This window comes from Physella acuta, unplaced genomic scaffold (assembly GCF_028476545.2).
Source record: "Physella acuta isolate Inbredline_101_S28 unplaced genomic scaffold, ASM2847654v3 ptg000079l, whole genome shotgun sequence".
Taxonomy (NCBI): Eukaryota; Metazoa; Mollusca; class Gastropoda; family Physidae; genus Physella; species Physella acuta.
This window is the reverse complement of record NW_026731599.1, coordinates 3,454,874-3,480,294: the sequence shown is the minus strand read 5'-3', so window position 1 is coordinate 3,480,294 and position 25,421 is coordinate 3,454,874. Positions and strand designations below refer to the sequence as shown.

At 41.1% G+C, this 25,421-nt stretch overlaps 1 protein-coding gene across 1 annotated transcript in view; it reads right to left on the bottom strand.

The window, feature by feature from the left end:
* The window catches only part of LOC131956401 (protein Wnt-4a), a 67,699-nt gene that overhangs the window by 10,952 nt on the left and 31,326 nt on the right, over positions 1 to 25,421 (bottom strand). The window contains exon 4 of the mRNA XM_059320822.1: positions 2,746 to 2,999. Coding sequence (XP_059176805.1) covers positions 2,746 to 2,999 — 254 coding nt within the window. The remainder of the gene's footprint in view (positions 1 to 2,745; positions 3,000 to 25,421) is intronic.

Below are 25,421 nucleotides of genomic sequence, written 5' to 3'. Positions count from 1 at the left end.
TCGATTGCCCTAACGAGGACATGGACATACAGCTTGAGCTTCTTTGCGTGAGTGGTCTACCCATGAACAAACCAAATATGGGAAGATTTTGAACAAATGTCATTTTCCTGTAGCTAAACTGGTCGTTGACTGTGTAAGGGAAGTAACTAGGGAAGAGGCTTCTGGCGTAAGACGGCTAATCTAACGGGCAGGCTGAGCGGCGCGTGCGTGTGAATGGGATCAGCCAACAGGAGGCAGCGAGCAACAGAAAGCAATCGAGTTTGTGAGGAGACGTTCACAATCTGGCTGGGACGAAAGCAAATTCGTGTTTCTATTCTCAGGGGGACTTGTAGGTTCAGATCAAACCGATGGCTTCTCTCCCTTAGACGGCCGCTCGGGGCTGATAGAAGCCGCGGTACACGTCCTGCAGCTTGCCCATACAGCCCTCGCTAGCGCCCCCATGGGAATTCTTTTCATCCAGGAATTCGCTAATAACTCGGGCAAACACCAGCAGCCAATGAGAGTATCGTCCCCTTGCTCCACACAGTGGTAGCCTCCCCTGCCCATACAGCCCGCTGGGTGGCAATGGTTTCTATAAACCCAATAACGCCAGCGAATTGGGACCAGTTAAGAGGAATCGTTGGCTGAACAAACACTCAAGCAGCCCTCTCCCATGACAAGAGGCCGACTGAGTGTGGGGAATATTTGACTCGTGGTTTGCACCCAAATACCAGATCTGACCTTTGAAAAAAAAAACTGGCACGCCGCAGCCGCTCCCCGTCACTTCGCCCCGCGGCCCTTTGTTTTGGGCGCGTTTGCCGGCGCCCTCAGCATTTTGAGCGGCACATCCCTGCCTTTGATCTCTGGCGGTGAATAAGACGAAATTTACTTTTACAATCGACGCTGGGGAGCCCAGCTGACAGACAGCGAGCAATCGTTATCAGGCGAGTCGCGGTCACATCCATGTGTGGCGCACACATTCTACCGCATCACGTGACGGTAATAGCCGTTCTTGCCTGCCACGACATGCGGCTGTCACACCCGATTAACTATCTAAACGTACCAAACTTTGCTTACCAGAATATATATATATATATATATATATATATATATATATATATATATATATATATATATATATATTCCACTGTAACAACATGAATTCTTTGTTGTTATTGTGGGTTCTTCAATATACTCATACGAGCAACAGTAGTTGTGAAACAATAACTTTATTTACACTTTGTACAGAGAATTAATAGACCCATAGTAAATCCATGGTCACAACTGGTATAAGTACAATCACAGTCAAGAAACAAAGTGTCGTAGTAACATCCTACATTCACAGCCACAGTCCTCAGGTTCAAGTTCTAGCACACAACACCCGTTCACCTTTTTGCTCTTCTTTTATTCACCACTTTCTCTCCCCTTACGTACCTGAGCGATCTCACCCAAAAGCATGAAACAACACATGACGATCGCTCAGACAGTCCTTCCGCTAGCCAGGTACTCTTCATTCATGCAAAACACAATATAATAAGGATACATAATTATACAGTCTGTGACACGTCCCCCCTTCAATTAAAATTTTGTGTAACAAAATTTATAAATACAATATTGGTAGGGCAGGATCATGTGCCAGACAACAAAATTTTTATACATCTCAAAAAACATGGAAAAATACATTCTTTGTAGACTAATGCACAAGCATTATGTGTAATGTATTCAAATATGAGAAAGAAAAACATTTCAATTACCAAGTAATTGTATAAACAAGACAAATGAGTTTAGTGAATTACCAAACTATAATACATAGTTGAAATTATCAAAGACTTAATTCAACTCATGAATTAAATAATTATATCCTATGTGGTAAAAAAAACTTCCTTAGCATCAAGGCATGTTATTACGACGCATGATTAATATACTTTGTTGTCTCCCCTAGTTGACCCATTTCAGACAAATCTAGGTCACAACACAACAACATTGCCTTTCACAGGTATGGCTAACACACAATTCATCATTGAGACTTCCGTCTTATTGTTATGCGGAATAATAGTCTCTAACTTTTACTTGATTTACTTTATTCACTGTTAATTAATAGTATAGAATAGGTTTAACATAATACAGTTTACAATCTTTTGAAATAGTACACAATTTATATTACTGATACAAATTGTTTGATATTTATATATTACAGTTACAGACTGTATAATATTAATAAACTGTAAATTGATAATTTAATCTTAGCACCCTCTATAGCATGAGTAATCGTTCTCGTGCAGTTGACGATGACCTGTATGCCATCTCTCCCTCAAATTGTAGCTTTTAGCTGTGCTACCATAATCATTTCCTAGATTTCGTGTAACTTGTGTTACTTCATTTGTTTTAATATTCTCCTCTGGTTTCTGAACAACGTCAGTGGTTATCTTGCTTTGTGTATGTTGGTTTGGTTCATCAACCAACTCAATATAAATATTATGGCATTGCTTTGGCCTCTCATAATATGTGTTGCGTCGGTAACTTCCATTAGTATACCTATTCACACTTTTGTTATTCTGATTTGAAGGCATATATATATATATATATATATATATATATATATATATATATATATATATATATATATATATATATATATATATATATATATATATATATATATATATATATATATATATATATATATATATATTCCACATTTAAAGATTTCAATATCATATTATATAGAGCTGGCTTTAAAAAGCACGTCAGTATATTATGACTTACTTATATAGAGCACCCGTCCAAAGACGTCAGTGTTGTTTGTGGTCGAACAGTTCCATCGACGGTCTCTGAACTGGAACTGACATTCGTCGATACCCATGGCGGCGCCGGTCCTGATGACGTCCAGCAGCTTGCCGTCGTTGCTGCAGATGTCCCGCTGGTGAGGCTCCAGGAACTGCAGGTTGGAGCAGGCGTGCTGCGGTTTGTGTCTCACCTCGTCTGCCAGAATTTGGTAGGAGCTCGCCACACCTAGATACCTGCAACACAGTCAGGTGCTCAATACACATGTTCAGCTATAGAGGAGGCCAATATTCAGATATAAGGGAATTAGCCTACATGTTCAAATATAGGCGAGGTGCAGGTTCAAATATAAGGGAGGTGCAGGTTCAAATATAAGGGAGGTGCATGATAAAATGTTGGGGAGGTAAACGTTGAAACTTTTTTCTTAGGCCGCAGTGTCTGGATGGGAACAGGGCATTACCCCCCGGGCGTCCCACTCCCCCCCCCCCCCCACCGCATAGTAGGACATTACCCCCCCCCCCCCCGGTCACAGCTTAAGGTTCAGCTAGGGTTAGAGCTAGGGTTAAGGCTAGGGTTAGGGCTAGGGCTGGGGTTAGGATTAGGGTTAGGCTTAAATCAATGTCTAGAGTTGGGTTTGGTTTTGGGTTAATTTTAGGGTGAGGCGAATTCTTAGATTTTTCGTCTTTGTCTTAAGGTTAGGATTAAAGTAATATATAAGTATAGAGTTGGAGTTAGAATCAGGATTCTATTTTGGAGGATGGGAGGGGGTAATTCCCTAGGGGGTAATTGACAGGGGGGTAATTGCTCCGGGGGGATGTACGGGGGGTAATGTCCTGTAGCCGTCTGAATATATGTAAGTCTGTCTGTAGATGTGTCTGAAAGGTTTCATATGTATGTTTGTCTGAGACAAAATACCTAAAACAAAATTTCAAGAACAAATAATCGCAGCATTTTTTTACACATGTTTTATTAATGTGCCAAAACAGCCTGAGAAAAAAAGCTGCAACAATATACTATACTAGCCGTCCCTGCTCTGGCTTCTGTGAAAAACCTTTCTGTTAAAGACCATTACCGGTGTGTTTAGTAATCATCATAAACCCGGCACTGCCCACCCAAACCACAACCAACCAAAACCAAAACAACTAAACGCAAACATAACGCTAACACTATTACAAATACAAACGAAAACAAAAACCTAACAACAAACCCAACCACAAACACCAATACAAACACAAAGAAAAAAAAACAAAAAAGCAAACAAAAACCTAACAACAAACCCAACCACAACAACAAACACCAATACGAACACAAAGAAAAAAAAAAACGAAAAAGCAAACGAAAACAAACCAAATCAGAACGCAAAACCAACCACAAACACAAACCCAAAGAAAAAAACACAAACGAAAAAGCAAACGAAAACAAAACAAATCTAAACGCAAAACAAACCACAAACACAAATACAAACATAAACCCAAAGAAAAAAAACACAAACGAAAACGAAAAAAGAACGAACAAAAACAAACCAAATCAAAATGCAACCACTAACGCAAACCCAACCTAAACACAAAGAAAACACAAACGCGAACATAAACGCAAAGTGCTCACAGTCTAGCCCGGGGCAGAATCGCCTGTTTCAGCTTAATAAACGACTATAGTACCCCAACTTATTCACAGTCTTTTGCACTCACTTAAACGAACGCGCCTGTTTCAATTTAATAAACAATTTTAATACTCCAAGCTTATCCGTAAAATACCTACAACATTTGCACTTGATCAATCCCCGCTAATTATGTAATTATTTTTTTTCCCAACACCAAAACAAAGTAATTAAAAAGTAAATTATTTTCACGGAATGCAATGGTTTTATAAAGGGAAGTAATTGTGTTTTTCCTAATTTATCAAAGGGAAGTAAGTGCTATAGGACTAAATAAAGACATAATTAGAATTTTTGTAAAAGATGATATTTTTTTTAAAACTTGTGTTTAATGAACATGCCGACAATTATTACTATAATTTGAAAAATGAAAATTATTTCCCAACACTTTCAATGGTAATTTTTTAGCTCATAAATTTAGACAAATGCGCACGATAATTTTCTAACACTTAAATTCGTACAATTCCAACGACATACAAATGCATTACATACAGAACTGAGCTTTATATATTAGATTATACAGCGCGACACATCGACTGAGGAATATATATATATATATATATATATATATATATATATATATATATATATATATATATATATATATATATATATATATACATATATATATATATATATATACATATATATATATATATATATACATATATATATATATATATATACATATATATATACATATATACACATATATATATACATATATACACATATATATACATATATACATATATATACATATATACATATATATACATATATACATATATATACATATATACATATATATACATATATATATATATATATATATATACATATATATATATACATACATATATATATATATATACATACATATATATATATATACACATATACATATATATATACATACATATATACATATATATATATATACATATATATATACATACATATATATATATATATATATATACATATATATATATATATATACATATATATATATATATATATATATATATATATATATATATATATATATATATATATATATATATATATATATATATATATATATATATATATATATATATATATATATATATATATATATATATATATATATATATATATATATATATATATATATATATATATATATATATATATATATATATATATATATATATATATATATATATATATATATATATATATATATATATATATATATATATATATATATATATATATATATATATATATATATATATATATATATATATGCTTTAACTGTGCTACGGTGGGTGTGCTTGTAGCTGTGCTACGGTGGGTGTGTTTCTAGCTGTGCTACGGTGGGTGTGCTTGTAGCTGTGTTACGGTGGGTGTGCTTCTAGCTGTGTTGTGATGGTTGTGCTTCTAACTGTGCTACGGTGGTTTAGGTGTACTGCTATGATCTGGCTAATGAAATCCACACGGATAAGAAAAAACAGATGTTGCTGTGCGAGACAATGTGCCGAAACGTTCATATGAACAATAGTTCAACTTTCGTTTTTGGTTGTGTTAAAACGCACAGGGCAGATAAGCAGATGGTAGCCCGTATTGTATGCACCTGGTTTATCTCATCTACGCCACTCGCAATATTTTAGCCTGTTCTTTTTTAAACTGATCAAACGAAAGTAAACGCCAGTTATTTCCCTTTCAGCCATTCTTCTCCGCGTATCTGTGTGGTTATTTATCGGCAGGTGTCTTCGGTCCGTCTACCTTCATCAAAATGCCAACTGAACTAGGCAGTCAAAACACGACGGGGGGAGATAAAAAGGGGCGGGGATGGGGGAGAAATACGGAAACAGAGATGTCTAGTACACGAAAATAAGCTGGGAAATTTCACTCACTGTTCAGTAACCGGTGAATGCGGTAAGTGTTCAGGTAATGTTGACCGCAGCAAGTAGGTATGGTAAGTGTTCAGGTAATGTTGACCGCAGCAAGTAGGTATGGTAAGTGTTCAGGTAATGTTGACCGCAGCAAGAAGGTATGGTAAGTGTTCAGGTAATGTTGATCGCAGCAAGTAGGTATGGTAAGTGTTCAGGTAATGTTGACCGCAGCAAGTAGGTATGCCTAGAGTTCTCTGCCTGTGTAAGTGTTCAGGTAATGTTGACCGCAGCAAGAAGGTATGGTAAGTGTTCAGGTAATGTTGACCGCAGCAAGAAGGTATGGTAAGTGTTCAGGTAATGTTGACCGCAGCAAGAAGGTATGCCTAGAGTTCTCTGCCTGTGTAAGTGTTCAGGTAATGTTGACCGCAGCAAGAAGGTATGGTAAGTGTTCAGGTAATGTTGACCGCAGCAAGAAGGTATGGTAAGTGTTCAGGTAATGTTGACCGCAGCAAGAAGGTATGCCTAGAGTTCTCTGCCTGTGTAAGTGTTCAGGTAATGTTGACCGCAGCAAGAAGGTATGGTAAGTGTTCAGGTAATGTTGACCGCAGCAAGAAGGTATGGTAAGTGTTCAGGTAATGTTGACCGCAGCAAGTAGGTATGCCTAGAGTTCTCTGCCTGTGTAAGTGTTCAGGTAATGTTGACCGCAGCAAGAAGGTATGGTAAGTGTTCAGGTAATGTTGACCGCAGCAAGAAGGTATGGTAAGTGTTCAGGTAATGTTGACCGCAGCAAGTAGGTATGATAAGTGTTCAGGTAATGTTGACCGCAGCAAGTAGGTATGGTAAGTGTTCAGGTAATGTTGACCGCAGCAAGTAGGTATGGTAAGTGTTCAGGTAATGTTGACCGCAGCAAGTAGGTAAGCCTAGAGGTCTCTGCCTATGCACGTTTGGGTGTAACATTGTGTTTGTATATGTGCATATATAGGTGTGTGCATGTGCGTGTTTGGTTGTTTGTTTATAAATGGGTGTGTGCTATTATGGCCAACTGTTAAGGCCATGCCATTATGGCCAACTGTTAAGGCCATGCCATTATGGCCAACTGTTAAGGCCATGCCATTATGGCCAACTGTTAAGGCCATGCCATTATGGCCAACTGTTAAGGCCATGCCATTATGGCCAACTGTTAAGGCCATGCCATTATGGCCAACTGTTAAGGCCATGCCATTATGGCCAACTGTTAAGGCCATGTCATTATGGCCAACTGTTAAGGCCATGCCATTATGGCCAACTGTTAAGGCCATGCCATTATGGCCAACTGTTAAGGCCATGCCATTATGGCCAACTGTTAAGGCCATGCCATTATGGCCAACTGTTAAGGCCATGCCATTATGGCCAACTGTTAAGGCCATGCCGTTATGGCCAACTGTTAAGGCCATAATATTATTACTTTTGTTGTTTAACTAGGTTCATCTAAGTTTTGTGGCTGCCGGGTAAGGTTTAGGACCGCGATACTATAATTGCGGTCTCATGTTAAGATCTGCGTGTGTCGGGTAGCCGCGATCGTGCTTTGTGTCGACTATAAAACTGTATGGACAGACATCGGATATAAGCAGAGGCGTAGCGACCCTTCCCGGCGCCCGGGGCGAACTTTCAATTTGGCGCCCCCCCCCCCCCCCCGCTTATATATATATATATATATATATATATATATATATATATATATATATATGTGTGTGTGTGTGTGTGTATAATTATGTGTGTGTGATAGTGTGTTTATATATAAGCTTGTGTGTGGGTAAGAGTGTATTTGTGTGTGTAAGCGTGTGTGTAAGCGTGTATGCTACAGTCCGGACAAGGTTTAATAATTACATTGTATGATTTTCATTCCTTAAAACTTTACGACAATTTAATTCCCATTAAGATGCGTTTAACTTTTTTTGCGAAAGATTAGTAATGTCAGTAAAAAAAAAAATAAGCCTGATCTGTGTTAGAGGGTAGTTTGTAGCTAACGCTAATATGTTTAGACCAGCCTTTTATGTTCTAGTTTTGAACGATCTCTGTTGTGATATGGTACATATTGGATTCGAAGTTTGTTAGAGTAAGGACACACAAGTGACATACAAGAAGAAGTTATCAGAAATATTTATTGTTCACATTGGAATACGACATGGGTATTTCGTTGATTGGTTGATGGTATGACAAAACAAGCTAGAGAAAACAAACTGGAATCCAACGGATGTTAACAGCTCGTAGTCTTGGATTTCGCAGATTTGCCCTGCCTTCTCGCACACAGTTTCTTCCAGGCATCTTTTCGGGGGGGCGAAGCCCCCCGGAAAAATTTTTACGCCCCCCCCCGAACGAAATGAAATTTATATAATTTATATATAGAAAATATATACTTTTAACAGTGTCCGCCCCCCCCCCCGAAGAAAGTTTACCGCCTCCCCCCTCCCCCCGAAGATTTCAAGTGCCCCCCCGGAGAAAAAAGTCTGGAAGAAACACTGATCAAAAGTATCTGATCTCTCACGTTGAAGTTGAGAGAATCGTAAGAATCTTACAAAGAACTAGTCGCGTCTTTTTTTTTAACAAAACTGGCTATTGAAATTGTACATTACGCGTTAATACACTTGGTTTCTTTACTAAGTGTTAAGAGAGTTATCTACTCACCAATCCAGTACAAATACTTGCGATTTTTGTTAGCGAAAAAAGCGCCCCCCCCCCCCCCACCCCCACACACACTCATCACAACCATCTTGGACAAAGTTTGTAGAGCGGTTTTTAACGTAACTAACTTTTTTTTAAAAAATGTTACACAATTATACAATGCACAGTACAATTCGTTTCTTTCTGAGAGCTAAAGGTTGTTTACTCAGAATCCTGTGTAATTTTGCTATTTTATTTAGCCTAAAAGCGCCCCCCTGCACCATCTTGATAAAAGTCACTAACGTATTTTACAGTTCAACAATCGTACAATACGTTTTAATACAATTGGTTTCTTTTAATAGTGGTAACGTTTATCGACTCAACAATCTAGTGTAAATTCTTCCGTTTTAAGTCTCGAAAAAGCGCCCCCCCCCCCCCCCATCTAGGAAAAGCTTCAAAGCGGTTTTGCCGGTCACTGTTTCTTAAGAGTATATGTTTTACATTAAGAAATCAAGATAGAAAACAGTTAAATCAGTATGTAAATGCGTGTAGCCATTATATTTCTTAACTTAGACAGTTTATAATTCAAAACTGCAGCATAAAATCAGCTTTAAAAAATTTTTCCCACCCCTTTTGGCCTTTTGGCGCCCCCATAGGGTCGGCGCCCGGGGCGGCCGCCCCCCCCCGCCCCCCCCTAGCTACGCCTCTGGATATAAGCTGTGTCACACAGATTTCAAGATAGTCCAGCTAACCTGGCTCGGGTATCCGTCAAGCTGGAGCGAGAAATATTTGACTCATAAACACGATGCCGTGAGGGCGCCGGACGGCCGCGTGTAAAGCCGTCATCAGTTGCTGGGGGCTGGCCTGGTCCGACCCTCGGTGGGAAAGTTCTTTTGTTGGGGGTATATTCACAGGGCCGACAACTGCAGGACAATGGCTGGTTACTGAGTCATTCATCTTTGTGAGAACAGGATCACTTCCACATTCCATGTGTCTTGTTTTCATTGCATTTTTAGCAAGTTTTCAAAGCTATCGATGGATCTAGATGTCGTTTTGTGTCTGCTTCATGTGACATGGTGGGCCGATTCATGTGGGCCGCAGTATCGGTACGTGGGTAGATGTATGTGTGGGTACGTTATGTGTGGGACCGTTATGTGTGGGACCGTTGTATCGGCTAGTGATATAGGGGCCGATGTATGTGTAGGCCGATGTATCGGCTGGGGATTGTATGGGCATTTAACATGTGGTCAAGACTTCATTTTCGACTACCAACAAATAAACACATACTAAATGGACCACAACTTTCCCCCCTACTTACGCACGCCTCTGTTCATTATTAACAGCAGAATGAAACCTTTAAAATCAAACTACTTTTTAAAGAATGTGAATCTAAATACAACAAAACACTTTCCTTGGGCTGTAATCACATTCAATACCCATACCGGCATAATACTAGAAATCTGAATGGAAATGGGGAGAAGCGCGATACAGATTTGTGCTTTAAAAAGGCTGATTGGCCTTTGCGTGAAGCGAAGAATCCTATCAGTCACAGCCTTGTGAGGTGCACACCATCAACACAACTATTGCGACATTTGCGCACCATTGTTCGCACCCTCATTCCGACAGCTTGGATCTAGCCTGGGGGCTCTCCGCGCGTCGTTAGCAGTGTAGTTCTAGCATGATATTGTTAGGTGGTCTCTCTTGCAGCTAGGGGCAAGAAGCGAGAGAGAGGGGGGTAAATGCAACTTGATTGATTGCGGGAGAAATCTTAGACATTGAATTAGCATTTTCATAGCTGACAACGATTCTAGAAAAGCTGAAAAATTCCTCAGTCGATGTGTCGCGCTGTATAATCTTACGTGTCTTCTCCTACTGTGCTGGCCTGTTGTCCTACTGTGCTGGCCTGTTGTCCTACCGTGCTGGCCTGTTGTCCTACTGTGCTGGCCTGTTGTCCTACCGTGCTGGCCTGTTGTCCTACCGTGCTGGCCTGTTGTCCTACCGTGCTGGCCTGTTGTCCTACCGTGCTGGCCTGTTGTCCTACCGTGCTGGCCTGTTGTCCTACTGTGCTGGCCTGTTGTCCTACTGTGCTGGCCTGTTGTCCTACCGTGCTGGCCTGTTGTCCTACTGTGCTGGCCTGTTGTCCTACCGTGCTGGCCTGTTGTCCTACTGTGCTGGCCTGTTGTCCTACCGTGCTGGCCTGTTGTCCTACCGTGCTGGCCTGTTGTCCTACCGTGCTGGCCTGTTGTCCTACTGTGCTGGCCTGTTGTCCTACTGTGCTGGCCTGTTGTCCTACTGTGCTGGCCTGTTGTCCTACCGTGCTGGCCTGTTGTCCTACCGTGCTGGCCTGTTGTCCTACCGTGCTGGCCTGTTGTCCTACTGTGCTGGCCTGTTGTCCTACCGTGCTGGCTTGTTGTCCTACAGTGCTGGCCTGTTGTCCTACCGTGCTGGCCTGTTGTCCTACCGTGCTGGTCTGTTGTCCTACTGTGCTGGCCTGTTGTTCTACTATCCTGTCTTGTTGTCTTGACTATCATCAAGCTTAGTTGTCTTGTCCTGTTGTTTTACTGTATTGTCCTATTGTACTGTCCTGTTGTCCTATCCTATCAAGCCATCGTGTCCTGTCTGTTATGTTGCCCATCTACCATTCCTGTCCTACAGTCGTGCCCTACTGTCCTGTAATCGCTGATGCATTATCCAACTTACGAAACTAAACCCGGGTGTTTCGTGGGGAAAATGCCAAAAGTGGGGGGGGGGGGGAGGAGGAGAGTGTAATGCAGGTGTAAATGTGTAACTAACCGTCCCTCAGCCAAACAAGACAGACCAGTCAAACAGAAAATCAAAAATGAGCCAATCAAAGACAGCAGGAATTCAGGCAAATTCAAAAACCCTTATCACATAACCACTCGTTAATATAACCACACGCTAAAATATCCACACAACCACACGCTAAAATATCCACACAACCACACGCTAAAATATCCACACAACCACACGCTAAAATATCCACACAACCACACGCTAAAATATCCACACAACCACACGCTAAAATATCCACACAACCACACGCTAAAATATCCACACAACCACACGCTAAAATATCCACACATTCACACGCTAAAATATCCACACAACCACACGCTAACACAACCACACTCACTGAAAGGCTCACACAACCACACGCTAAAATATCCACACAACCACACGCTAACACAACCACACACTCACTGAAAGGCTCACACAACCACACGCTAACACAACCACACGCTAACAACCACACGCTAACACAACCACACGCTAACACAACCACACGCTAACACAACCACACGCTAACAACCACACGCTAACACAACCACACACTCACTGAAAGGCTCACACAACCACACGCTAAAATATCCACACAACCACACGCTAACACAACCACACACTCACTGAAAGGCTCACACAACCACACGCTAAAATATCCACACAACCACACGCTAACACAACCACACACTCACTGAAAGGCTCACACAACCACACGCTCACACAACCACACGCTCACACAACCACACACTCACACAACCACACGCTCACACAACCACACGCTCACACAACCACACGCTCACACAACCACACGCTCACACAACCACACGCTCACACAACCACACGCTCACACAACCACACGCTCACACAACCACACGCTCACACAACCACACGCTCACACAACCACACGCTCACACAACCACACGCTCACACAACCACACGCTCACACAACCACACGCTAACACAACCACACACTCACTGAAAGACTCACATAACCACTCGCCCACACAACCACACACATAACCACACAACAGCACGCTCACAAAACCACACGTGCCAACAAAACACCACAGGTACAGATAAGCTGTGAGGTAACTAAAGAAACACCAAAAGAGGCGGCGACATATCAGAAAGGTATGCATGTCGATTATGTTATTAAATATACAAAATTTCGATATATTATGTAGGCTATGCACTCATGTACCCCACCCATGAATCTTATTACGTAGGCTTCCCAGCCATCAATTTTATATAGGCTACTCTAAACATGTACTCCATCCAGATACCCCAGCCATCAATCTTATATAGGCTACACCACTCACATAACCCACCCATCAATCTTATATAGGCTACTCCATCCACATACCCCAGCCATCAATCTTATATAGGCTACTCTAAACATGTACGCCATCCACATACCCCACCCATCTATCTTATATAGGCTACACCACTCACATAACCCACCCATCAATCTTATATAGGCTACTCTAAACATGTAGCCCATCCACATACCTCACCCATATATTTAATATAGGCTACCCCACCCATCAACCTTTATGGGCTACGCCACACATATACCCCTTCTAAAAATCCTTTGTAACCTACCCATCAAACTCATGTACCCCGCCCGACAATCTCAAAATAGCCGCCCTTGAATGTTTTGTAGCCCTCCCACACGGCCCTCTCAGCTCCCATCCATACTATGTACCCCGCCCATGCACCCCACCTATACAATTGCACCCCACACCTAGCAACATACCCTGATCATGCTGTATCCAAGTCAAACTATTTTAATGAAATTCCCCCATCAGTGGGAGTGGCCGAGTGTGGCGCGTGTAAATATGCTAATTAAGATATTCAAAGGTTGCCGCTGTCTCGTTACTACAGCACTGGCGGGCTGACGCCGGCCTGATAACATCTATCATATGGTCTATGTTGGTCGGGGGTGGGGGCAGGTGGCTGGGTGGGTGCAGCTAAAGGTTTGAACACACCAATCATCTTATTAGCATCTGGTTCGTTTGTTTCAAGGGCGTTTAAAAACGTTAACAAACTGTAAACATCTTAGAGCCACACGAATCAAGTAAAAACCTTAACAAACTGTAAACATCTTAGAGCCACACGAATCAAGTAAAAACCTTAACAAACTGTAAACATCTTAGAGCCACACGAATCAAGTAAAAACCTTGTGACCTACTTAGGTCGAGTCATTTTAATTTTGGCATTGTATAATTCCTTATATGGAATGATGGTGTAACACCTGGGGTTTTTCCACTGACTTATTAAGGTGTTTGAGACATAGAAATTTTCCATTAAAATCTGATTGAATGATTCTGATCAGATGATTATCCCAACCAATGGCGACATGAGTTGAGGATAACCTCCCCTGTCACAGAAGTCTTTAATTGCACTGCACACTCGCAACACGTGGCAGTTTATCTTGACCTGGCAGTCTACGAGGTAGTTTTACCTCGATCAGGCAGCCGTCCATATTGTCCGGCTATAGACTCTGACCATTTGAACGTGAGAGTACTTAAGACCTGTGTGTGCCTTGCTTTCTTAAGTGATTTAGTCTTCTAGTTTAATATTACTTGTCGCTAAGTAAGTCTTGAAGCTACAACAGTGATTGTGTGGCCTGTGGCTATTATTAGACAGTGTAGAAATCTGTGATAGTGTTTTTTCCTGCATTTTGTAAGTGGGTTTTTGATATTTTATACATTAAATATTTTATCTAGTTCATCTTTGTGTTCTGCCACAACTGTGTTCGCTGATTAAAAGGTCGTATGTAGATTGGATGAGTGTTAATTACAATAGTACCACTAGCTTCCCTAGACATTCAATCCGAGCCCTAGTGGGTCGTTGTGTTAAGTGTTCATCCACTTAGGCCGTAAGGCATTTGCATATGACCCGAAAAAAGAATCCGGGGACGTTCTCCTTCTATTTGGCTGATAGATAGGTTAACGTTACAAAGTGGGGGCTCGTCCGGGATTTAATCTGTCGTTCCAGTTGTTGGTTATGTCAGTTGAATACTAAGGTTAGTTGGATTTAGTTGTTTTTATATCCAGTAGCGCAGTGTTCTTACAACGCGCGCTCAGGCTAGAGTATCTAGGTCAAATAAGCAGACGTGTCACGTCCTACATTTAGAGGTCAAGTACACGGCCCAACGCTGTGTATTAATTTAAAGGATCTAGGCTTGTTGTGATTTGAAAGTTAGTGTTATGGAGTCTTTTTTGGCTAATCCTACTGTTGAAGATGTCGAGAAGTTGAGTAGAAAAGTTTTGGTTAGTGTAGTTAAGGAATTGAAATTGGATTATTCTGTTACGCAGAAGTCAGAAGTGTTGAGAGATAAAGTTGTTGTTCATTTTATTAATGAAGGGGTATTTGATGAAAGTTTGTTGGCTGGTGTGTTACTCCGCGAGGAGAAAGTTGCTTTAGAGAAGGCATTAAAAGAACAGGAGTTAAAGGTTAAAATTGCTTTAGATAGGAGGAGGTTGGAATCAGAATTTGGTCAAGTTAGTGATGTTACTTCTCTGGTAGATCCAAAAAAGTTATCGGTAGGGCAAGTGATTGCCAAATTTGGGAAATTAGTTCCTAAATTTGATGAAACAGATTTGGTCGTTTTCTTTAACTCATTTGAGAGTTTAGCGAAGACATGTGAATGGCCCGAATTGTCCATTACTGCTTTATTGAGCTCTGTCCTTACTGGGAAAGCTGCAAAAACATACCAGGCACTCTCTCACGACGTTCAAAATACCTATAGTTTGGTCAAGACTGCCATTTTAAAGGCCTACGCACTGACGCCCGAGGCCTATCGGACAAAATTCCGAACACTCCGCAAGTTACCCACACAATCATATGTGGAATTTCTCTTTGAAAAGGAGAAAATATTCTCAAGGTGGCTACACTCTGAAGAAGTTTCTGAGTTTGAGAAACTCAGGTCACTTATCCTAAGGGAAGAATTCCTATCGTCCCTGCCTGAAGAGATACGACTACACATTCTGGATAACAAGATAACTGACATCCAGAAGGCTGCTGAGTCGGCTGACACATATATGTTGGTGCATAAGAAACCACCAGTGTCAGGAAACCGCCTCAACCCCGTGCTTCCCCTTTTTGGCAGCAATCATCCTGTCGGCCAACATTTGAAGGCATCACAGTCCAGAGAGAAACCAAGACCAACTCTCAATCGTCGAGCGGTATGCCAGTTCTGCAAAAGGCCTGGTCACCTTGTCAAGGACTGTTACAAACGTCTTCAGAATAACAGGGAGGTGGTGCGTACTTCCGCGCACTATGCTCTATCCCCTCAAGCAGCCAGTTCAACTATGAACTCTAGAATTCAAAAGGACTCTAACCCTAAGTATCCGCAAGAAGGTAGTCAAGTCTCCACACATTATGTGCAGTCACATTTTGACTGTTCTCGCCACCATCCAGTTTCTTCCGAGTCTACCGATCTCGAGAGATCGAGAAAAGTTGACTTTTCATCTTTTATTGCCGAAGCCATCATTAGCAAACCAGGTGATCCGTTGTCTCAGAAGAATATCACCGTTCTAAGAGACACAGGAGCGTCACAATCACTCCTTTTGAAAAGTTCAATGGACATTTCACCAGAGACGAACACCGGAAGGATTTCCATTATCCAGGGAGTAGGGACGAAATCTACTGTCGTCCCTCTACACAAGTTTGCCCTGAAACATCATCTCGTCGAAGGTGAGGTCATTTTAGGTGTGATAGATAGTATTCCTGTCCCAGGAGTACACCTACTTCTAGGGAATGACCTTGCGGGAAGCAAAGTATACCCCTGTACGGTTTCAGACCCTTTGTCAACAGTTCCAGATAATGATAATGAACTGTATCCTGCATGTGCGGTGACAAGAAGCCAGACCAAACAATTGGCTGACACAACGTCTGAACCACACCCGCCATCATCGTCAAGAAATTCGACTCCCAAACTGGAGTCTATGCTTCCAGAAAACACAAGCCTGGGCTTACCCCTGAGAATATCTCAGGAAGACATCGTCAAAGCTCAACAAGTCGACGCGGAGCTCAAAGCAACGGTCGAAAAATCTCTATCATCTGACGATGGAGAATATTTCTCCGAGAACGGCCTCTTCTTTCGTCGCGCTATTCCAGTGATTGCCTCACCAGCCGAACCATGGTTGGGTAAAAACCAGCTGTGGGTCCCTCCACCTTATCGGCATGAAATACTTAAGCTGGCACATGACCATCCAATGTCAGCGCACCCAGGTGTCACTAAAACGACGGCGAAGATCAAAGAACTGTTCTTTTGGCCCAAAATGAGAAAAGATGTGTCGCGTTACTGTAGAAGTTGCACGAACTGTCAGTTGGCCGGAAAGCCAAACCAGACAATTCCTAGGGCCCCTTTGAGTCCGATTCCTGTATTAGAAGAACCTTTTTCTAAAATCGTCATGGACTGTGTAGGTCCCTTGCCTAAAACCAAAGCGGGCAACGAGTACCTACTTACCTTTATGTGTTCAAGTACCCGTTTTCCCGAGGCGATTCCCTTACGGAACATTAAGGCAAAGACTGTAGTCAGAGCCATGACCCGGTTCTTCACTACCTTTGGATTACCTAGAATCGTGCAAACAGATCAAGGCAGCAACTTCACCAGTCACCATTTTCAGGAAGCGCTAGCCAAGCTAGGCGTTACCCACATCACCAGCTCAGCCTACCACCCTCAGTCTCAAGGCGTACTTGAGAGGTTCCACCAAACCCTCAAAACCATGCTAAGGACATTCGCTAATAGTAACACCCAATGGGATGAGTCTGTTCCTTGGATTATTTTCGCCGCGAGGGACTGTGTCCAGGACTCTTTAGGCTACTCGCCTTTTCAACTTGTGTTTGGACATTCTGTCCGTGGCCCCCTGAAGCTGATACACGAACGTTGGACAGGTACCAGTGATCATCCAGTGGAAAACTTCGACGATTTTCACGTTCGACTGAAAGCCGTGTGCGAAATGGCTCACAAGAACTTAAGAAAGGCCCAAGTTAGAATGAAAGAACTGTATGATAAGAGTTCTTGTAAACGAACATTCAAATCAGGCGACAAAGTTCTTGTGTTAGTGCCGAATCTGAACAATGCGTTATCCTTGAGATATTGTGGACCCTTTACTGTGCATTCAAAATTAAGTGATTTGAACTATGTTGTCAATACGCCCGACAGAAGAAAGAAACAGACAGTGTATCATGTCAACTCACTGAAAAAGTATTATGATAATTGTAACAATTTTCAATCCACAGCTAAAATTAATTTACCTGTATGTTCTAATGTTTCTGATGATGTGATACATGATAAATTGAAACCCCCAAAATTGGTAAATTCTTCCTTTTTAGATAATTTGAATGTCCACCTTATGCATTTGTCCACAGAGGAAAGCCATAGGTTGTCTCAATTGTTTGAGACATTTCCCTCTATTTTTGGGGATGTCCCCAAAGAAGCGAAGGTTCCACCTCATGATGTAGACGTTGGTGACGCAAAACCCATTAAACAACACCCCTATAGAGTTAACCCGGAAAAAGCTGCTTTGATAAAAGATGAAATTGATTATATGCTCAAGAATGATATCATTGAGCCCAGTTTCAGCAACTGGAGTTCCCCATGTCTCCTAGTACCGAAAGACGGTGGATCTTTCAGGTTTGTGACCGACTTTAGGAAGGTGAATGCGCTCACCAAAGCTGATTCCTATCCCTTGCCTCGGATAGAAGACGTTATTGATAAAGTTGGTCAGGCTAAGATAATTTCCAAAATTGATTTACTTTCAGGATACTGGCAAATCCCCTTATCTGACCGTGCAAAAGAAATATCTGCTTTTGTAACCCCTAATGGTTTTTATAGATACAAACGTATGCCCTTTGGTATGCGAAATGCTGGTCAAACTTTCCAGAGAGTCATTAACTCTGTCATTGCTGACATAGACCAATGTGAGGCCTACATAGATGATATAGTTGTATTTTCTAATACTTTTGAAGAACATATTGTTCAATTGACTAACCTTTTTAGAAAATTGTCTGAAGTTAATTTTACTGTAAACTTACATAAAAGTGATTTCTGTAAAGCTTCAATTACCTATTTGGGTTATCAAGTGGGAACGAACCAAGTTCGGCCCATTGAAGCTAAAGTAGATGCTATTGTAAGGTTACCACCTCCCAAAAATTGTAAAGAGATCAAAAAGTTCCTTGGGATGGCTGGTTACTATAGGCGGTTCTGTCAAAACTTTTCAGCTATTGCTGAACCTCTTACTGCATTATTGAAAAAGGGTGTTGAATTTGAATGGTCCAATAAATGTCAAGAAACTTTTTTAACCATTAAGTCATTTTTATCAAATGCTCCTGTTATGGCTGCACCAAATTTTAGCAAGCCCTTTAAACTTGCCATTGATGCTAGCAACTTAGCCATTGGCTCAGTCCTATTTCAAGAAGACAACATGGGAATTGACCATCCCATTGCCTTTTTTACCAGGAAGTTAAATGAGAACCAAAAGAATTATTCTACTATTGAAAAAGAAGCTTTAGCTTTGGTTTTGTCATTACAACATTTTGAAGTCTATGTCTCTTCTTCAACCAATCCAGTCAGAGTGTTTTCTGACCATGATCCCCTGAAATTTACCTCTAAGTTAGGACAGACAAATCAAAGAATATTGAGATGGTGCTTATATTTCCAAAATTTTAATCTGGAAATTTCACACATTAAGGGTAGTGATAATGTTGTGGCTGATTGTTTGTCAAGGATGTAAAATCTGGTTGTACACATTGATCATGTGACATGCTTTGTGGTTCATTAGGACCATACACAGGTGTTGTGTTTTAACATGGAAATGAGTGGTATGATTTTGATTTTTTCAAAATTCCAATCCTGTTGAATATTTTGTTTATTTTCAGGTGAACCTTAATTAAAGGTGGTTTTTGATTATATGTAATCTTTTATAATAAAATGTCTCATATGACTCAATTGATATTGTAGCTAGTCATTGAAATAAAGGTCTTACCCTGGCGGGTTTACCACTTTTAATATTCTCATGGAAATATTGTAATACCCTTTCCTGAGGGATTTTGATGTATAATTACTTTTTGAAGGGTTACTCCCCTTTCACCAATTGTAAAAGTTGGAGTTACTTCCCTTTTATGTTCAGGGATATTTTCATCTGGTATTATGATTTTGATTGCCTACATTTGTAAAACATTTTTGTTATTTCATTGCCAGATTGGTTCCTTATGTATGTTCTTGTGGAACCTATCTGTCACTTCCAAAAAGGGAGGGGATGTGACCTACTTAGGTCGAGTCATTTTAATTTTGGCATTGTATAATTCCTTATATGGAATGATGGTGTAACACCTGGGGTTTTTCCACTGACTTATTAAGGTGTTTGAGACATAGAAATTTTCCATTAAAATCTGATTGAATGATTCTGATCAGATGATTATCCCAACCAATGGCGACATGAGTTGAGGATAACCTCCCCTGTCACAGAAGTCTTTAATTGCACTGCACACTCGCAACACGTGGCAGTTTATCTTGACCTGGCAGTCTACGAGGCAGTTTTACCTCGATCAGGCAGCCGTCCATATTGTCCGGCTATAGACTCTGACCATTTGAACGTGAGAGTACTTAAGACCTGTGTGTGCCTTGCTTTCTTAAGTGATTTAGTCTTCTAGTTTAATATTACTTGTCGCTAAGTAAGTCTTGAAGCTACAACAGTGATTGTGTGGCCTGTGGCTATTATTAGACAGTGTAGAAATCTGTGATAGTGTTTTTTCCTGCATTTTGTAAGTGGGTTTTTGATATTTTATACATTAAATATTTTATCTAGTTCATCTTTGTGTTCTGCCACAACTGTGTTCGCTGATTAAAAGGTCGTATGTAGATTGGATGAGTGTTAATTACAATAGTACCACTAGCTTCCCTAGACATTCAATCCGAGCCCTAGTGGGTCGTTGTGTTAAGTGTTCATCCACTTAGGCCGTAAGGCATTTGCATATGACCCGAAAAAAGAATCCGGGGACGTTCTCCTTCTATTTGGCTGATAGATAGGTTAACGTTACAACCTTAACAAACTGTAAACATCTTAGAGCCACACGAATCAAGTAAAAACCTTAACAAACTGTAAACATCTTAGAGCCACACGAATCAAGTAAAAACCTTAACAAACTGTAAACATCTTAGAGCCACACGAATCAAGTAAAAACCTTAACAAACTGTAAACATCTTAGAGCCACACGAATCAAGTTTTCCTGATTGGCACAAAAATCCTGTCTGACCTTGACATTGAAAGACAAATCCACACAGGCCAGTTATTGACGGACCTGTGCGACTCGATGTACCACCAATTTCCGACTCTATGTAATACCAGTCTATTTCCGACTCTATGTAATACCAGTCTATTTCCGACTCTATGAAATATTAGTCTATTTCCGACTCTATGTAACACCAGTCTATTTCCGACTCTATGAAATACCAGTCTATTTCCGACTCTATGTAATACCAGTCTATTTCCGACTCTATGTAACACCAGTCTATTTCCTACTTACAAATGCCCTATTAAAATTAATGCCGGGGGATAATTGTTTATCTTCTTCATCAAACCGAATCATCAGTGTTGTAGATCATTTTGTTTACCCGACAGCATAGTGGCCTGGTATGTGCTCATAATGTCGCGATCGTCATGTTTTAAAATCTCGTGTCTGATAGATTTTGTCACAGTTTGTCATAGTTTGTCACATAGATTTTGTCAGTTTGTCATAGTTTGTCACATAGATTTTGTCACAGTTTGTCATAGTTTGTCACATAGATTTTGTCACAGTTTGTCATAGTTTGTCACATAGATTTTGTCACAGGTTGTCACATAGATTTTGTCATAGTTTGTCACATAGATTTTGTCACAGTTTGTCATAGATTTTGTCAGAGTTTGTCATAGTTTGTCACATAGATTTTGTCACAGTTTGTCATAGTTTGTCACATAGATTTTGTCACAGTTTGTCATAGTTTGTCACATAGATTTTGTCACAGTTTGTCATAGTTTGTCACATAGATTTTGTCACAGTTTGTCATAGTTTGTCACATAGATTTTGTCACAGTTTGTCATAGTTTGTCACATAGATTTTGTCACAGGTTGTCACATAGATTTTGTCATAGTTTGTCACATAGATTTTGTCACAGTTTGTCATAGTTTGTCACATAGATTTTGTCACAGTTTGTCATAGTTTGTCACATAGATATTGTCACAGTTTGTCACATAGATTTTGTCAGAGTTTGTCACATAGATTTTGTCACAGTTTGTCAAGAGTTTGTCACATAGATTTTGTCACAGTTTGTCAAGATTTTGTCACATAGATTTTGTCACAGTTTGTCATAGTTTGTCACATAGATTTTGTCACAGTTTGTCAGAGTTTGTCACATAGATTTTGTCACAGTTTGTCATAGTTTGTCACATAGATTTTGTCACAGGTTGTCATAGTTTGTCACATAGATTTTGTCACAGGTTGTTATAGTTTGTCACATAGATTTTGTCACAGGTTGTCATAGTTTGTCACATAGATTTTGTCACAGGTTGTCAGAGTTTGTCACATAGATTTTGTCACAGTTTGTCACATAGATTTTGTCACAGTTTGTCATAGTTTGTCACATAGATTTTGTCACAGTTTGTCAAAGTTTGTCACATAGATTTTGTCAGATTTGTGTAGATCCACAACACTAAATAATATAAACGTAACGTATGGGTGGTAAGTGGATTGTTAATATGTGCTAATAAAATTTGGTAGGCCCAACTATCATGTCTCGTCTGTATATATATGGTTGTGTTTTTGTGTTTGCGTGGGTTGTGTTTGTGTTTTCTTTTGTGTTTGTGTTTAGTTTTGTTCTGTTCCATAGTTGGTACATTTAAAAAGACACCACACAAAAGATAATAAAAACACAAACACAATGCAAACACTAAAGCAAACGCAAATGCATGCAAAAGTAAACGCAATACAACTCAAACGAAAACGGCAACGCTAACAAAAACGCAAAACAAACACAAACGTAAACCTAAACAATAACGCATAACATAAACATAACTTAAGTGTAAACATAAACGCATAGTGCTCACTGTCTAGCCCGGGAGGCGGAATGCACCCTGACGAAGCGCTGGCAAATTAATTACCATTTTACCCTATTGTTATTAAAATGTTTTTATTTTATCTAGGAATCTAAAAATAAAAAAAATAAAAAAGTAAAGTTCCCTTTACAAACCTGAAGTAGAGTTCACTTGTTTCTGTGACCTCGGCATATGAAGAGATAGTGTGGTCAGCACTATGCCCAGCCGCTTTTACTTTCCTTAACGTGAGTTAGATACCCATCAGAGTAGGGTGGACTCAGGGACGGTCTATTGACTTGAACCCAGATTCCAACTCGAGACACACGGGTTAGCAGTCGAGCTCTCTACCACTCCGTCCCCATAGGAATCTAAGCGATGACTAAACCGAACCAGGGGACGCACCCGGCGCCCCTGAGGTGATGTAACCGAAGGCTCCCGAGACCGCCCTACGACGCCAACGACACCTGCGCGGGGGCCGAGATGTGTTCTACCTCACTATTTAGAAGAGTGATTAACGTTCACTTTAGGCGTTCATACAGCACACACAGGGGCGTCTGGGCGGTAGTATGAACAAACTCGCGCCCCAACAACCAAGATCCAATATAGCGCCGGTGCTGTTTACACTTAGGTAACTCAGTTTTAGAAAACAAGGTCACAATTCTAAAAACACGCGATTGGTAACGCGTAGATGAAATCGTTATAAAAATGTTTCCGTATGTAGCACTAGATGGCAGCGAAAACTCGACGGTTACTGTGTTGTTGTTGTTTACTTTAATTGAGATATTTAAGTGCGAGTAAAACTACCAAAGTGGTTTGCTTTAGTATTAATATGTGTTCAGCCAAACTACAACATTTATTTAGCAACAATATCACCATATAATCAAATAAAAAATGTACAGTGTTTCATAGAACCAATCGTCAAAGCCTTTGTTGTTTATGTGCTAATTTCGTAGTCAAGTAGTGACTCGCCTCCCTCCCCCTCCACACACACACACGTGCGCACACACACACACACACACGCACACACAGACCGCCCCCAACACACGTTATCGTCGTAAATGAGAGGAATTATTCGACGTAAATCTCTCCCTTGCTGCATACATTAGTGACGGCTGGTGTGGAGCTCGGCCTGAGGGAATGTTGCGTGCTTAATTAGCCGGAGCCTTATTAGAGATTTCATTCGTCACGCCTACAAGCTTTTCGCCACGGACCAGTCGCCGAGGTCAACTAGATCTACGTGCGGTGAAATCAAACATTGTCGGCCATCACGGTACGACAACTGCCCTTTTATCTTCTCACTACGACGGTGATAGAGTTGAGTGGATTTGAGAGTTGAGTGTGATGGACGCTGGGTGTCTGGGTGTTGGACTAGGTCTAGCTAAATGTTGGACTAGGTCCAGCTGGATGTTGGACTAGGTCTGGCTGGGTGTCTGGATGTTAGACTAGGTCTGGCTGGGTGTCTGAATGTTGGACTAGGTCTAGCTAAATGTTGGACTAGGTCCAGCTGGATGTTGGACTAGGTCTGGCTGGGTGTCTGGATGTTAGACTAGGTCTGGCTGGGTGTCTGAATGTTGGACTAGGTCTAGCTAAATGTTGGACTAGGTCCAGCTGGATGTTGGACTAGGTCTGGCTGGGTGTCTGGATGTTAGACTAGGTCTGGCTGGGTGTCTGAATGTTGGACTAGGTCTAGCTAGATGTTGGACTAGGTCCAGCTGGATGTTGGACTAGGTCTAGCTGGGTGTCTGGATGTTAGACTAGGTCTGGCTGGGTGTCTGAATGTTGGACTAGGTCTAGCTAGATGTTGGACTAGGTCCAGCTGGATGTTGGACTAGGTCTAGCTGGGTGTCTGGATGTTAGACTAGGTCTGGCTGGGTGTCTGAATGTTGGACTAGGTCTAGCTAGATGTTGGACTAGGTCCAGCTGGATGTTGGACTAGGTCTAGCTGGAAGTTGGACTAGGTTTAGCTGGATGTTGGACTACGTTTAGCTGGGTGTCTGGATGTTGGACTAGGTCTAGCTGGGTGTTGGATGTTGGACTAGGTCCAGCTGGATGTTGGACTAGGTTTAGCTGGGTGTCTGGATGTTGGACTAGGTCTAGCTGGATGTTGGACTAGGTCCAGCTGGATGTTAGACTAGGTCTAGCTGGGTGTCTGGATGTTGGACTAGGTCTAGCTAGATGTTGGACTAGGTCTAGCTGGATGTTGGACTAGGTCCAGCTAGATGTTGGACTAGGTCTAGCTGGATGTTGGACTAGGTCTGGCTGGATGTCTGAATGTTGGACTAGGTCTAGCTAGATGTTGGACTAGGTCTAGCTGGATGTTGGACTAGGTCTGGCTGGATGTCTGAATGTTGGACTAGGTCTAGCTAGATGTTGGACTAGGTCTAGCTGGATGTTGGACTAGGTCTGGCTGGGTGTCTGGATGTTGGACTAGGTCTAGCTAGATGTTGGACTAGGTCTAGCTGGATGTTGGACTAGGTCTGGCTGGGTGTCTGAATGTTGGACTAGGTCTAGCTAGATGTTGGACTAGGTTTAGCTGGATGTTGGACTAGGTCCAGCTGAATGTTGGACTAGGTCTAGCTAGATGTTGGACTAGGTCTA